The sequence below is a fragment of the Elephas maximus genome, chromosome 12 (assembly GCF_024166365.1).
Source record: "Elephas maximus indicus isolate mEleMax1 chromosome 12, mEleMax1 primary haplotype, whole genome shotgun sequence".
Classification (NCBI taxonomy): domain Eukaryota; kingdom Metazoa; phylum Chordata; class Mammalia; order Proboscidea; family Elephantidae; genus Elephas; species Elephas maximus.
In genome coordinates, this window is record NC_064830.1 from 51487657 (window position 1) to 51502035 (window position 14379).

The 14379-nt window shown below is 36.9% G+C and overlaps 1 protein-coding gene across 2 annotated transcripts in view; it reads right to left on the bottom strand.

The window, feature by feature from the left end:
* The window catches only part of TRPM7 (transient receptor potential cation channel subfamily M member 7), a 170338-nt gene that overhangs the window by 57494 nt on the left and 98465 nt on the right, over positions 1-14379 (bottom strand). For both annotated transcript variants that reach the window (XM_049904946.1, XM_049904947.1), the window contains exons 16-21: positions 13012-13292; positions 11197-11425; positions 9901-10056; positions 9681-9824; positions 7899-8027; positions 5973-6251 (exon numbers count right to left, since the gene is read on the bottom strand). In XM_049904946.1, coding sequence (XP_049760903.1) covers positions 5973-6251; positions 7899-8027; positions 9681-9824; positions 9901-10056; positions 11197-11425; positions 13012-13292 — 1218 coding nt within the window. The remainder of the gene's footprint in view (positions 1-5972; positions 6252-7898; positions 8028-9680; positions 9825-9900; positions 10057-11196; positions 11426-13011; positions 13293-14379) is intronic.

Below are 14379 nucleotides of genomic sequence, written 5' to 3' on the forward strand. Positions count from 1 at the left end.
AGCCCAGGACAGGAACCATTCCCAAAGCCAACTTTTCAGACAGGGATTAGACTGGAGAATGGGATGGAGAGGGATACTGGTGAGGAGTGAACTTCTTGGATCAGGGGGACATTTGAGACTATGTGGGCATCTCCTGTCTGGACGGGAGATGAGAGGATAGAGGGGGTTAGAAGCTGGCGGAATGGACACAAAAAGAGTGTGAAGGGAGGGAGCGGGCTGTCTCATTAGGGGGACAGCAGTTGGGAGTATTTAGCAAGGTGTATATGAGTTTTTGTGTGAGAGACTGACTTGATTTGTAACCTTGCACTTAAAGCACAATAAAAGTTAGAAAAAAAAAAAGTACAGTGAATCTTTAGTCATTTTATTATTTTTTTTCTACTTTTAAAAAATGGCTTGACAGGAACTGTGATAAATATTAGACATGTAAAGGTAACCAACACCAGATGAATTTCCTAATCCAAGGAATTTATAGTCTAGGAGAAGATAAGTAGTCCAACAAAAGTGTAGTTTAATACATAGTTACCCCTCTGCAACAAAAGACAATTGATAAATAAACTCACTTTTGTCTCGATTCTAACTCATAGCAACCCTATTGGGCACAGCAGAACTGCCCCATAGGGTGCCCAAGGCTTAATCTTTACAGAATCAGTCTGTCTACATCTTTCTCCCACAGAGGAGTTGATAAGTTTGAACTGGTGACCTTTCAGTTAGCAGCAAAGAGATGGAAAAAACTAAGTACCCATCAACAGATGAATGGATTAACAAACTGTGGTACATGCACATAATGGAATATTAAACAACGATAAAGAATAATGACGAATCCACAAAACATCTCACAACATAAATTGGGGACATTATGCTGAGATGAGCCCTGGTGGCCCAATGGTTAAGAGCTACGGCTGCTAACCAAAAGATCGGCAGTTTCAATCTATGAGCCACTCCTTGGAAACCCTATGGGGCAGTTCTACTCTGTCCTACAATGTCGCTGTGAGTCAGAATCAACTCGACGGCAACGGGTTTGGTTTTTTTTAATGTTGAGTGAAATAACTCAATCACGAAAGGACAAATACTGTATGAGAACACTATTACAAAGTTACAACAGATGGTTTACTCACAGGAAAAAAGAAAAAAACATTCTTTGATGATTACCAGGGATGGGAAGGGGGTTGTGGGAAAATTAGCAAATAGATAGAAGACACATGTTAATATTGGTGAAGGGACAGACAGTATACAATATGAGAGAAGTCAGCACAACATGGCCAAGGCAAGAGAGTACACTGAAAGGAACGCAAAAATAATGAGCAACTACGGTAACTATTATAGCATAGACAATCCTGCAACAATAGCATTAACAAACAATACTTTAAGAATGGATTTATAAGTGGACAGATACGCCAAGGGGTGTGGGAGGGTGTAAGGGAGTACACCCACCAGCAGATATAAGTTTAGTGGTGGATATTTCTACACACAAAACTGTATGTGCTCCCCATATATTAATATAGACAATAGCGCATACAAGGGACATATAGTCAGGGTACCCACTTAGACATAACCAAACACCTCCTGGGATGAAGTTTCTAGGCTTTAAGATGACGGACCATAGACTCAGGGGATAGCTATGTCAAATGGTACAACATAGTTCATGAAGACAGTGCTCTGCATTCTACTTTGGTGAGTAGCAGCTGGAGTCTTAAAAGGTCGTGACTGGCCATCTAAGATACAACTACTGGTCTCCTCCTGTCTAGAGCAAAGGAGAGTGAAGAAAACCAAAGATTCAAGGGAGACATTAGTCCAAAGGACTAACGGACCACATGAACCACAGACTACACAACCTGAGACCAGAAGAACTAGATGATGCCTGGCTTCCACTACCAACCAAGTACTCTGACTGGGATCACAAGAGAGGATGCTGGACAGAGCAGGAGAAAAATGTAGAACAAAAAATCAAATTCACAAAAAGACCAGACTTATTGCTCTGACAGAGTCTAGAGGAATGCCCAAGATTATGGTCATGAGACACCCTTCTGACCTGGAATTGAAACCATTCCCAGAGACCACCTTCCAGCGAAACAATAGACAAGCCCATAAAATAAGCAATAACACCCGAGAGGAATGTGCTCATTAGAAAAATCAATTATACGAGATCAAAGGGACAATATTTCCCCAAAAGCAAAGATGAGAACGCAGGAAGGGGGAGATAATCAGGATGAAGGGAAACAGGGATTCCAGGGTAGAAATGGGAAGAGTGCTAATGCATTGTTGGGAATAAAACCAAGGTCACGAAACACTTTACATACAAACTGTCGAATGGGAATCTTATTTGCCCTGTAAACTTTTACCTAACACACAATTAAAGAAAAAAAAAAATCCAGATCTTAAAAAAAAAAGTGACTACACAACTCACGTGCTTTATAAAAATCACAACCACCAGCACGAGACTGTGAGAAAACCAAGCTGTTAAAGTGAATATAATCTTGTTAAAACTAAAACAAAAATAAATATGTTGGTAAAGGGAATCTTATAAAAATTACACACTTTTGTTCATCAAGGGAATTTATCGACGAAAGTGAAGAGACAACCTATCAATTGGGAGAAATTTTTCAGAAACCATATTCAATAAGGATCTAATATCCAAAATATAAAAACTTCTACAACTTAACAGCAAAAAGACAAACAACCCAATCAAAAAATAGGCAGAAGACTTGAACAGTGATGTCATCAAAGAGGATATTCAAATGGCCAACAAGCACAGGAAAAGACATTCAACGTCATTCCTGTTGCCCTCAAGTCAATTCCAACTCATAGCAACCCTACAGGGCAGACAAGAGCTGCCCTATAGGATTTCCTTTGAGTTATGGTGTTGGGGAAGAATGCTGAATACACCACGGACTACCAAATGAATGAACAAATCTGTCTCGGAAGAAGTACACCCAGAATGCTCCTTAGAAGCAAGTATGGCAAGACTTCATCTCATGTACTCTGGACACGTTATCAGAAGGCACCAGTTCCCAGAGCAGGACATCATGCTTGTTAAAGCAGAGGGTCAGCGAAAAAGAGGAAGATCCTCAAAGAGATGGACTGACACAGGGGATACAACAATGGGCTCAAGCGTAACAATGATCATGAGGATGGCGCAGGACAGGGTAGTGTCTCATTCTGTTGCACACAGGGTCGCAACGAGTTGAAACCAACTCGAAGGCACCTACCAACAATAATCTTGACAAAAGCAGGTTGCCATATCTTTCTCCCACAGAGCAGCTGGTGGGTTCAAACTGCTGACCTTTCTGTTAGCAGCCAAGTACTTAACTACTGTGCCACTAGGGCTCCTTAAACCAAACCCACTGCTGGTGAGTCAATTCTAACTCCTGGCAACGCGATGTGTTACAAAATAGAACTACCCCATAGAGTTTTCTTCACTGTAATCTTTACAGAAGCAGATCACCTGGTCTTTCTTCCCTGGAGCCCCTGGGTGAGTTCCAATAGGCAACCTTTAGGTTCATTAAAAAAAAAAAACAAAAAACAAGGTTCATTAGCTGAGAGCAAATCACTTGCACCACCCAGAAAGCAGGGAGCATTAGAGAGATGCAAATTGAAACTACAATGAGATACCACCTTACTCCTACTAGAATGGCAACAATCAAACAAACAAAAAACAGAAAACAACGGGTATTGGCGAGGTTATAGAAAAAATGGAACCCTCATCCACTGCTGATGGAAAAGTAAAATGGCACAGCCAGCGTGGAAAACAGTGTGGCAGTTCCTCAAAAAGCTGAACACAGAATTACCAGCAGTCTCAATCCTAGGTATACACCCAGAAGAAGTGAAGGCAAGAATGCAAACAGAAACCAGTAAACCAATGTCCACTGCAGCACTTTTCACAATAGTCAAAAAGTAGAAACAACTGAAATGTCTATCAACAGATGAAGGGATAAATAAAATGTGGTACATACACACAATGGAATACTACTTAACCATAAAGAGAAATGAAGTCCTGATGCATGCCGCAACAGGGATCAACCTTGAAAACACCATACTGAGTAAAATAAGTCAGTCACAGAAGAACAAATATTGTACGACCTTACATGAAACGAGCAAATACAGCAATGCCTGTGAAAGCCAGAACCTGTATTAGGTGGAAACTTGTCAGGAAAGGAAAACTCAAATATTTTCCACCAAAATGAACGATAGAAAAGTGGTAAGACTGCACTCTGTCAAAGGCAGAAAACCTGTGACACCTAGAAAAACAAGGCAGTCTCGTGAAGTTCCTGTTCTCAGTTTTCACTGCATACAGAAACCCAAGATTATTGCTGGCTACCAGGGATGGAAGGGATAGGGAAAGAGGGAGATTTTGCTTTAGGGGCACTGAGTTTATGTTCATGGCAGTGGAATGATTTGGAAAAGGACTGCTAGAATGGTTGCACAACTTGAAGAACGTCACTGAATTGTACATGTAGAAATTGTTGAGACGGAGTATGTTTGCTATGTATATTTTCACCAAAATAAAATTAAAACAAGAAAAAAGGAAAGACAAAAAGGAAACAGAAGCTAAAATATAATACATCTAGACAGACAGACAGGCACAGATAAAGCTACAGTTAGACGAAACCGCTGGTAGCATAATGGTTAAGAGGTACGGCTACTAACCGAAAGGTCTGCAGTTCAAATCTACCAGACACTCCTTGGAAATCCTATGGAGCAATTCTACAGGGTCATTGAGTCAGAACTGACTCAGTGGCAATGGGTTTGGTCTTTGGTTTATAGTTAGACACTGAGATAAACATAGTTATATGGCAATAAACTCAATCTAGCTGGAAGAAAAAAATAAATTTTTTTTTTTTTTAAGCTAGAAGAGACCCCAAAAGCTTCTTGGAAAAAAATCACGTTGGGGCTGAATTCTAAAAAATAAACCTCATCTAATTAGTCAAAAAAGCTAAGAGTGTAACTGTAGATGGGGATGATCCCCAGGCAGAATGAGGAACCTTAGCTATGGTACTTGGCTAGGGGTGGGGAGAAGTATGGTATGTTACAGAAAAAAAAAAAAAAAAAAAGGCCCGTGTGACTACAGCACAGAGGTCAAGAATAGTATGAAACCAGGAAGAAACTAGGTAAACGGTACACGGAATCTCTCTGTATTATTTCTTAGAACTGAATGTGAATTTATAGTTATCTCAAAATTAAAACAACAAAATGCAAGGGCCAAACTGGGTAGAGTTTGTGGTTCTAATTAAGGGCACTGATCTCTCAGGAGCAATGCAAAATCATTAAAAGATTTAAGAGGAGCCCTGGTGGTACAGTGGTTAAGCGCTCAGCTGCTAATCAAAAGGCTGGTGGTTAAAAGCCAATAGCTGCTCCACAGGAGAAAGATGTGACAGTCTGCTTCCAAAAAGATTTAAATTAAAACAACAACAACAACAAAAAATGCAAGAGCCAAACTAGGCAGAGTTTGCAGTTCTAATTAAGGACGCTGATATCTCAAATCACTGATCTCTCAGGAGCAATGCAAAATCATTAAAAGATTTTTTAAGAAAGGGAAGTGGTATATTCAGATATGCATGTTGTGGCTCAGAGTGGTAGTAAGGAAACAGATTACTAGACTACTGCAGATGCCAGCTAATGGTACTTTGGTTTAGGGTAGTAGCAGTTTAAAAGGGGAAGAAGTAAACGTATCGGAGCTTGTTAAGTTTGTATTTTTCATTCTGATCCTAAATACACCCATTAAATAGTATTTATATATTAAACCATTTCAAGATAAAACAAATAGTTTCCTTAACTTTATCCCATGAAACAGATTTCTTCAAAAGTTAATGAAAGTCTTATGGAATGGCAGATTTTAGAGTTTGAAGGAAATAAAACACGAAATTACCAACGTTCACTGGTTCAAGTAAAACGATATTAATAATATGTTTTTATGATTTTAAGAAAATAAAAATACCAATAAACACACAAATATTATCGGATACCTCTCAACTTACCATTTTTCCAATCATCATTACATAAGGTCCTGCCTGTTGATTTACAGCTAGAAAATCTAGCAAACGCACATACCAAAATATTATGTTAAGACAGTAAATTAATCTTCCAGCCACAAAAACATGATTATCATATGCATTCTCAAAGTTCCATTTTGCTCCAAATCTCAGTCCAAATCCGATGAAGAAAGAAATTATCGCAATTGTATCACTGATATTGAAGTAATCACTAAACCAAACTTTAATCTTCTGGTTTATTTTCCCAGCTTCAGACATAAAGATCTAGAGGTTACAAAAAAGGTTTCATCAGTTTCTTCCTATTAAAATACGTACCAGCATTCAATTACAATACAACAGTAGAATTTTATATATCTTTTAATGTTTCAAAGTGCTTTTGATTATTTTGGTTATTTGATGACACATTTGATTACTGAAACAATTCAGTGAGACACCAGAGGCAGATACTTTTTATCCTCATTCTATAAATAAACCAAAAGCACAAAACAAAACCCCAGAGATAAATTAACCTTGGACTCTCCAACCAAGGTCATGCAACTAAGAAACTGAAAAGCTTGGGTCAGAACACAGTTCGGTAGACTCAGAATGTGAAATACTTTTAAAAAGTTGTTTATTTTTCACTGAAGCAACTCTGTAATATACTGGTTTTTCTAAAGGTACTTTTTTCACAGAAATTAAATAACGGCTAAAGTAACTATATTTATCTAACTTAGGTAAACATGTTACTGTTCTCTTAAATACAACAATTTTAAAAACTTTGTTGAGGAAGACGGTAATAAATTCAGAAGGTCAAAATCACAGCGTACGAAAGAATAAATACTGAAATGTCTCCCTTCCAATCTTTCTGCCAACTAATTTCCCCTTCCCACTAGGAGCAAACATTATTATTACTATCTCATGAATATTTTAAAAAGTATTAATAATATTTTTAAATGCTTTACAATTTACTTTTATCACTGAACAACTTAATTTCTTTAAAAATGTTAGTAAATAATAAACAACAGATTTCAGAAACATATGGACCACTGTACGCAGACCAATTTAAAATCCTAATAAGCTACTTAATAAAGTCAATTCCTATGATACCTAAATGGGAATAAAATGACTTTGAATTATTTCTGTAATTTCATGTATGCTCTAAGTGTAAAGCAGAGACATGAAATAATTCAGACATATTTAAGCATGTTATAAAAACATTTATGAAGCTACCAGTTTGAATAGAAAGGGTTAAGGAAAAAACCATTCTTTTTTTTCCCCCAAAATAAAAAAACGTTAGAAAATTTACAATTTAAATTGAACACTGAGAGACATAGGGATCTAAATCTAAAAGACAATTCAGTGGGCAATACAATACATTTTAGTGGGCAATACAATACGAAAGCAAAATATAAACCTATTTACAATTTACCTGATTGACTACATGTATATTTAATATTTTTTGAAGAATGACAGCATTAATATGAACGTTGAGGTAGATTTTTTTAAAAATCTAGGCTAGACTGTTTCTGAGACAAATCATTATCTTTGTAATGGTGACAAAGTTAAGGACACACTCACAGGTCTCTATTCTTTTGCCATTCTTTTAGAACAGCAAAAAATAAACATGTTCTACAGTTTTATAAAGTTATCTCCCAATGAAATTGTGAGTAACACACCCACATATGAACCTTCCAGAAAAAGAAATATCACCTCCATAAACCAAACCAAAACCAAACCCGTTGCCGTCAAGTTGGTTCCGACTCATAGCGACCCTATAGGACAGGGTAGAACTGCCCCATTGAGTTTCTAAGGAGTGCCCGGTGCATCTGAACTGCTGACCTTTTGGTTAGCAGCTGTAGCTGTTAACCACCACGCCACCAGGGTTCCCCAACACCTAGCATAAATTACAGGTAGGAAAAGCTAAAGACATACCTCACGGACTTTCTCAATAGCGTAGGTAAAAATATAAGCAATAACAATCCATTCTTGAACTGAAGGTAACCGTTCCATTTGTACAAGAACCACAAATGTATAAAGCATCAGAAACCCTAAATATGCCAACTAATAAAAAAGAAAATTTATATAAATAAAAATTGTTACAAAATAAAATAGGATTAAAACATACACAAAAATAAAAACTACATGAACTCCTGTGAATGATCCCCAGCTTAATTATTTAAAAGTTTTAGAAATAGCTCTTCTTCAGGGTAGACATTACATTTATCGAAGTGTAAATGTTCCCCAGCTTATAAATGTATTGTTCTAGAACTTTATTCTTTCAGAATACAAAGTCTTTGTTTTAGAAATTTCCCACAGAAAGAATTTTATAATGTATCAAGTTTATGTTCTCCTCATAGTCCACAAAATTTTATTTGACTTATATCTGAAAGTACCATAATGTACTAAAACTACTACAGAATTTCACCACCATAATCATCAAGAACACATACTACCTATCTCCTCCCTCTGCCTACTAAATAGTATTCCTAAGACAGAAACTGGTATTTCCTCAGCTCCCAGTCACTGAGGATGAGGCCCAAGAAAAGAAATGAGAAGTGAAGAGATTTTGCCCTAGTTTACCATTAAGGAAGAGCCCACTTTTGATACTTTTAACAATAACAACCAAAAAAAAAGAGGAAATAAGGTCTATGTATAATAAAATCTGAATATTCATTTCATTTCAAAGGAAAATCCAGATTCATTAATCCTTAAAGTACTATGGTTAAGAATACTCTCCTTTCCTCTACCAGTCCTAGCATTTAAGCCACATCCTTGACTTGTGCTATGGCACAGTAGGTAGGTACGTAAACTGCAACAGAAACAAAGAGAAATTCCTGTGGCTATTTTTTTACCTGAGTTAGCCATTTTACGTAGCCATCCACAAGAATGTAAATGTAAGAAATCTATGTTACTTCCACTGATGGAGACAGAATTTTGGGGTTAGATCATTTAATTCAGATTTGCAGTTTTTGCAGCTAGCCAGGGAGGAACATGAAAATTATATTGAGAAGGAAATGTAATAGATTATTCTCAGGTTAACAGGAATGTGTATAGGTAAGAAAGCAATGGTTGAAGAAACAAGTCCTCAAATGTTCATTTTACCACAAAGCCATTTGTATTCTTCGACAATTCAAAAATGCCTAATTAACAATGGAAATGAAAACAACAATAGCAAAAATAAAAAACACCTGGAGAGTTTTCCCAGGAGGGAAAGCAAAAGCTCACTTAGTCCCTGCTTTGAAAGTAGTGGCTAATCTCATGTGTTTATTCAGGTGAGACCATCTCTCTACGGATACATGCTCTTTGATCAACTAGAAAAATCTGTTCTTCTATAAAGAAAAAAAGCTACGCATGTGGCAGATAATCAAGCACGTATCCTAATATGTTAAAGGAATGAGCTATTATATCACTGATAAGAGAAACCATAAGAATGATCTGGGTTACTTTTCATTATCATCATTCAGTCAACACCACAATCACATACTTGTTTAGTTCCGATTGGAATTAAGCTTTGTTAGTGTTTATCATTCTATATGTTGGCAAACTGGATGAAATTAAGCCAAGCATATCTGGATTAGATCAAACATATTGCCCTTTTAAATGGAAAATGGCTGTTCAATGATCCAAGTTATATCAAGATCAGCACCGCCTCTAGCCCAAAAGTCCCCTAAAGCTTATATTTAAAAAATATGCTCATACAATTTCAAAACATACCGTGTTAAACCAGAATTTTACAATTGGTGCATGATAAAAGGCATAAAACTTTCGTGTGATTGGAAGCTTTTTTGATTTTATTTGTATCTCCATTTCATTCTTTCCTTCATTACTATCCAATATCCTTATTTCTTTAAACACTTCCTAAAATAAGAATAATATTTATTATACATTTATCCACAACAAACTTTCATTTACTCTGAAAATTTTTCTTCCTTACCATGGGAATCTCTTCTGTTACATTTTGAAAGTTGTTTTCGCTATCTTCCATTGTCATCTGATGGGCATCTTGAGATTGCGGAATATGAGACATTTCGGCCTTTGTTTTATATTCTAGCATTAATATAGCAGGTGGAAGTAAAATGCTTAATATGACCTAAAAATTTTGAAACATACACGTTTGCATTTTAAATTAATGACTTTCAAAATGATAATAAAAGCAATAAAAGGCACTAAATATTCTATGATTATTGGTTAGCCATTTTTCCCCTGGCAGTGTAAGGAAAAAACAAAAAATCTGTTTGTTACATATGCTATTTAAAGAGGCCCAGGTTGAACTGTTTTAAGGAGTATAAAACATTTGAGTATTACGAAAATAACAGTGTAGAAAAGATTAAATGATTATAAATCTGCCTTAAAAAAAAAAAAAAAAACCAGATTAGACTTTGTTCAGGAAATACATTTTGTTTAAACAAAATTCAAACCTTATGAAGGGGCTATGTGCTTAATCTTATCCTAAATCTCTCTGCAAGTGTTCCATGTCGTAACATGATTACTCAGCTCGTGCCTCTATAAACAAGAAGATTTATTTCTAAAAATTTAGGTATTACCTGCAAAATCCTAAAACACAAAAAATTATAATTGTGGATCAGGGTTTCTGTTGGTTAATCTTCATAATTATTTTTAGTTGATTAGTATTTGTTAGTCACCTACAAAGGCCTATGGTTAAGAACTACTTGCCTGATTTCTGCCTTCTATACTTCTGAACCTTATTTAAAAAGATATGAGAGGACGAAAAGGAAAGTTTAAAGCAATATCTTTATGACGAACTCGAAAGTACCAAACATTTTACCCTTAAAAGTTTCTTTTTAGCCTAAGGTTACCCTTCTTAGCCTTAAAAAAATCAGGTATAACCAATATACTTCAAATAACCTAGAAGTAACTAGAGTACTACATTAACAGATATGTCTTAGATTTTAGAAATTGGGGAGCATTCTTTCATAAAGCTTCAACTCTTTTTACATGGTTGCTGAAGGCAGTAAACCCCAATAATCCCATTTGTTGCCCTCATATTTCTGGCTCAGACAAGGGGAACAATCATTATACACACATCTGGAAAGGGCTCAAGAGTGAAGAAGGGGGTAAAAAAAGGTTCCAACATGTCACTTGGGATGAAATGCCAACCACCACCCTCAACACCCTTATAATCAAGGTATTTCACTATACATTTGGACTAATTTCTCTGTTCTTTTTATCCACTCACATGGTTTTATACCAAATTGTTTCTAAGGTATACCTTGTACCACGAATTTTTCCTCATATTCAGTCTTCCCATCCACATATCAGACAACAACATTTGTGTACAGGTGTGGGCTACAAAAGGTCTAAGTCTTGAAGAAACTGCTAACTTAAGGCAAGTTGAATTACTCCAGTTTTTCAGTTCATAAGTGAGCAATTTCATAGCCATGGTTTCATCTTGTCTGAAGGACTGTTCTAATAATTCAACTGCCAGTTGACCAAAATCACTATTTAAAAAATAAAAGTCAAAATATATTCAAATTACCAAACTGCAGTTTTAAATACACTATTCTTAAATTCATTCATAACACTTTCCAGTTTTAATATTTTCATACACACTTATGGAGCTGTGAAGCATTAGAATAATAGTAGCTCTGTTTTTAGACATCCACATCTATGTGGAAAACACAAAACATTAAAATATGTCACATTAAGAATAAGACTAAAAAGGTGAATCCAGATTTACTTTCTCTTGGTCCTGGAAACAAACATACAGTCTCAGCATGGAATCAAAACTGACAGTACTGTCTATTGCTCTGAGCTCCATATAGTATTTCAAACACAGAACAGGGTATCCAGTAGAGAGGAAGAATAATGTGAACAGGGACTAATCTAATCGTAGCACTTAAAAAGTCATATGGTCATCAAAATAGATATACAAGTATCATAAAGATACATCCATGCCTGACTAAACTATTTTCCGAAGACTACGCTGCACAACCGCAATAAACCACTAACCCTTCTAATCCTTGGTAGTATTTCTCACATTTGTAGAGTTTTACTGAACCAAACTCTTGCCTTCCTTGTGATTCATCTCTCTGTTTTTGGTCTGAGAGTTCAGACTCCCATCTGAACTACTGTAACCAATCATCTGAAACTTGAATTCCCAGTAAGTGATCGTAGGATCCCTGCTAGAGTTATTTACCGTTACAATTTACTCTCTAAGATTGCCCATGGGGGGCGGGGTCCTATTATCTACTAGAAACCTTCTTACAAATGACCTTTCTAGCTTCATATTTCAATAGTCCCTCAAGTGAACCCTAAACTTTCGTTGTGTTATTCCTCTATATATGTAGTTCCACCACCAGAAGTGCTCTCCTTTGAATTCAATCCCATCCTTAAGAACAGAGCTCCAACTTTATTTCCTTACCACTTCAAATGGAACTTTTTCTAATCAAACCGCTAAGTACAATTATAAAACTGACTTCTGGCATTTCTTAATTCTTGCTGAAATATGCAAATATTGAGAATTGCAAACAACATAATAATAACCTCTTTCACATGCACAGACTGAAAACTTTCTTTCTGAAAATTAAAAAAAATACCTAATATATTTTTCCTTGCCACCAAGTCGATTCCGGATCATCCCCTCCACCCCAGTGCTGTTGAGTCGATTCCGACTCATAGCGACCCTATAGGACAGAGTAGAACTGCCCCACAGAGTTTCCAAGAAGCGGCTGGTGGATTTGAACTGCTGAACTTTTGGTTAGAAGCTGATCTCTTATCTTGGCTGCTAACCAAAAAGTCAGCAGTTTGATTCCTCCAGCACTCTATGGGATAAACATGTGGCAGTCTGCTTCGTTAAAGATCTACAGCCTTAGAAACCCTATGGGGTAGCTCCACTCTGTTCTATAGGGTGGCTATGAGTTGGAATTGACACAATGGTTTTGGTTTGGCTTTAAAATATATTTTTAAATTAGTCTTCCCTTAATATATATGTCCATTCCATTAAGTGCACGACACTATAATGGGCACTCAAACATGCTCTTTTTTGCATTTTTAAAATATTTTCAAATATTAAAATATAACTTACTTAGAATACTGCTTCAGTTCTTCGGAAGTATCATCTACCAGGTCACTCTGCTTTGCTTCATATGCCATTGAACGATATATTTTACAGGCAACTAACGCTTTAGCCATTGATTCTTCACCATGCTGCCATAAAAAACGGGCCATGACCTGCCTCTTCATAAGGCAAGCCCAAATCAACAGTTCATTAAGTGGATAAGGAAAGCGCTTGGTTTCAGGATCATCAATATCTACAATGTCATCTTTGGTTCTTTTCTTCTTTCCTTCTTCTATAGCTGTATCAATCTTGAAGGGAAAAAAGGTTAAAAGGTTCATTAAGAAGGCCACATAACATTCATGTTAAGGAGAACTTTTATAAAGTAACTTTTATGAATATTTTTCAACTTTATATAACAAAATAGTATCTATTTTATCTACCTGACTTTCTGTCATAGCTCATAATTCAGTTTGTACCATCGGCATTTCAATAAGAATGTCTTTGTAACAAAGTTTTCTGAGATTAAGAGAAAGGCCTAAAGATTTCTAGTAGTATCTGATAAAATACAATTTTAATAAAATAAAAGCCGGGATAACACTTTTGTCTTGCATGTTCTTAATCAAGTAAAAATGGAACTGCTTTGGGTGAAGGGAAAGACAACACTCAATACATGGAAGGTCAGCTCAACTGGACTGGACCAAAAGCAAAGAAGTTTCCGGGATAAAATGAATGCTTCAAAGGTCAGCGGAGCAGGGGCGGGGGTTTGGGGACCATGGTTTGAGGGGACTTCTAAGTCAATTGGCAAAATAATTCTATTATGAAATCATTCTGCATCCCACTTTGAAATGTGGCGGCTGGGGTCTTAAATGCTAACAAGCGGCCATCTAAGATGCAGCAATTGGTCTCAACCCACCTGGAGCAAAGGAGAATGAAGAACACCAAGGTCACATGACAACTAAGAGCCCAAGAGACAGAGAGGGCCACATGAACCAGAGACCTGCATCATCCTGAGACCAGAAGAACTAGTTGGTGCCCGGCCACAATCGATGACTGCCCTGACGGGGAGCGCAACAGAGAACTCCTGAGGGAGCGGGAGATCAGTGGGATGCAGACCCCAAATTCTCATAAAAAGACCATACTTGATGGTCTGACTGAGACTAGAGGAATCCCGGCGGCCATGCTCCCCAGACCTTCTGTTGACACAGGACAGGAACCATCCCCAAAGACAACTCATCAGAAATGAAAGGGACTGGTCAGCGGGTGGGAGAGAGATGCTGATGAAGAGTGAGCTAATGATATCAGGTGGACACTTGAGATTGTGTTGGCAACTCTTGTCTGGAGGGGGGATGGGAGGATAGAGAGAGAGGGAAGCCGGCAGGATTGTCACAATTAAAG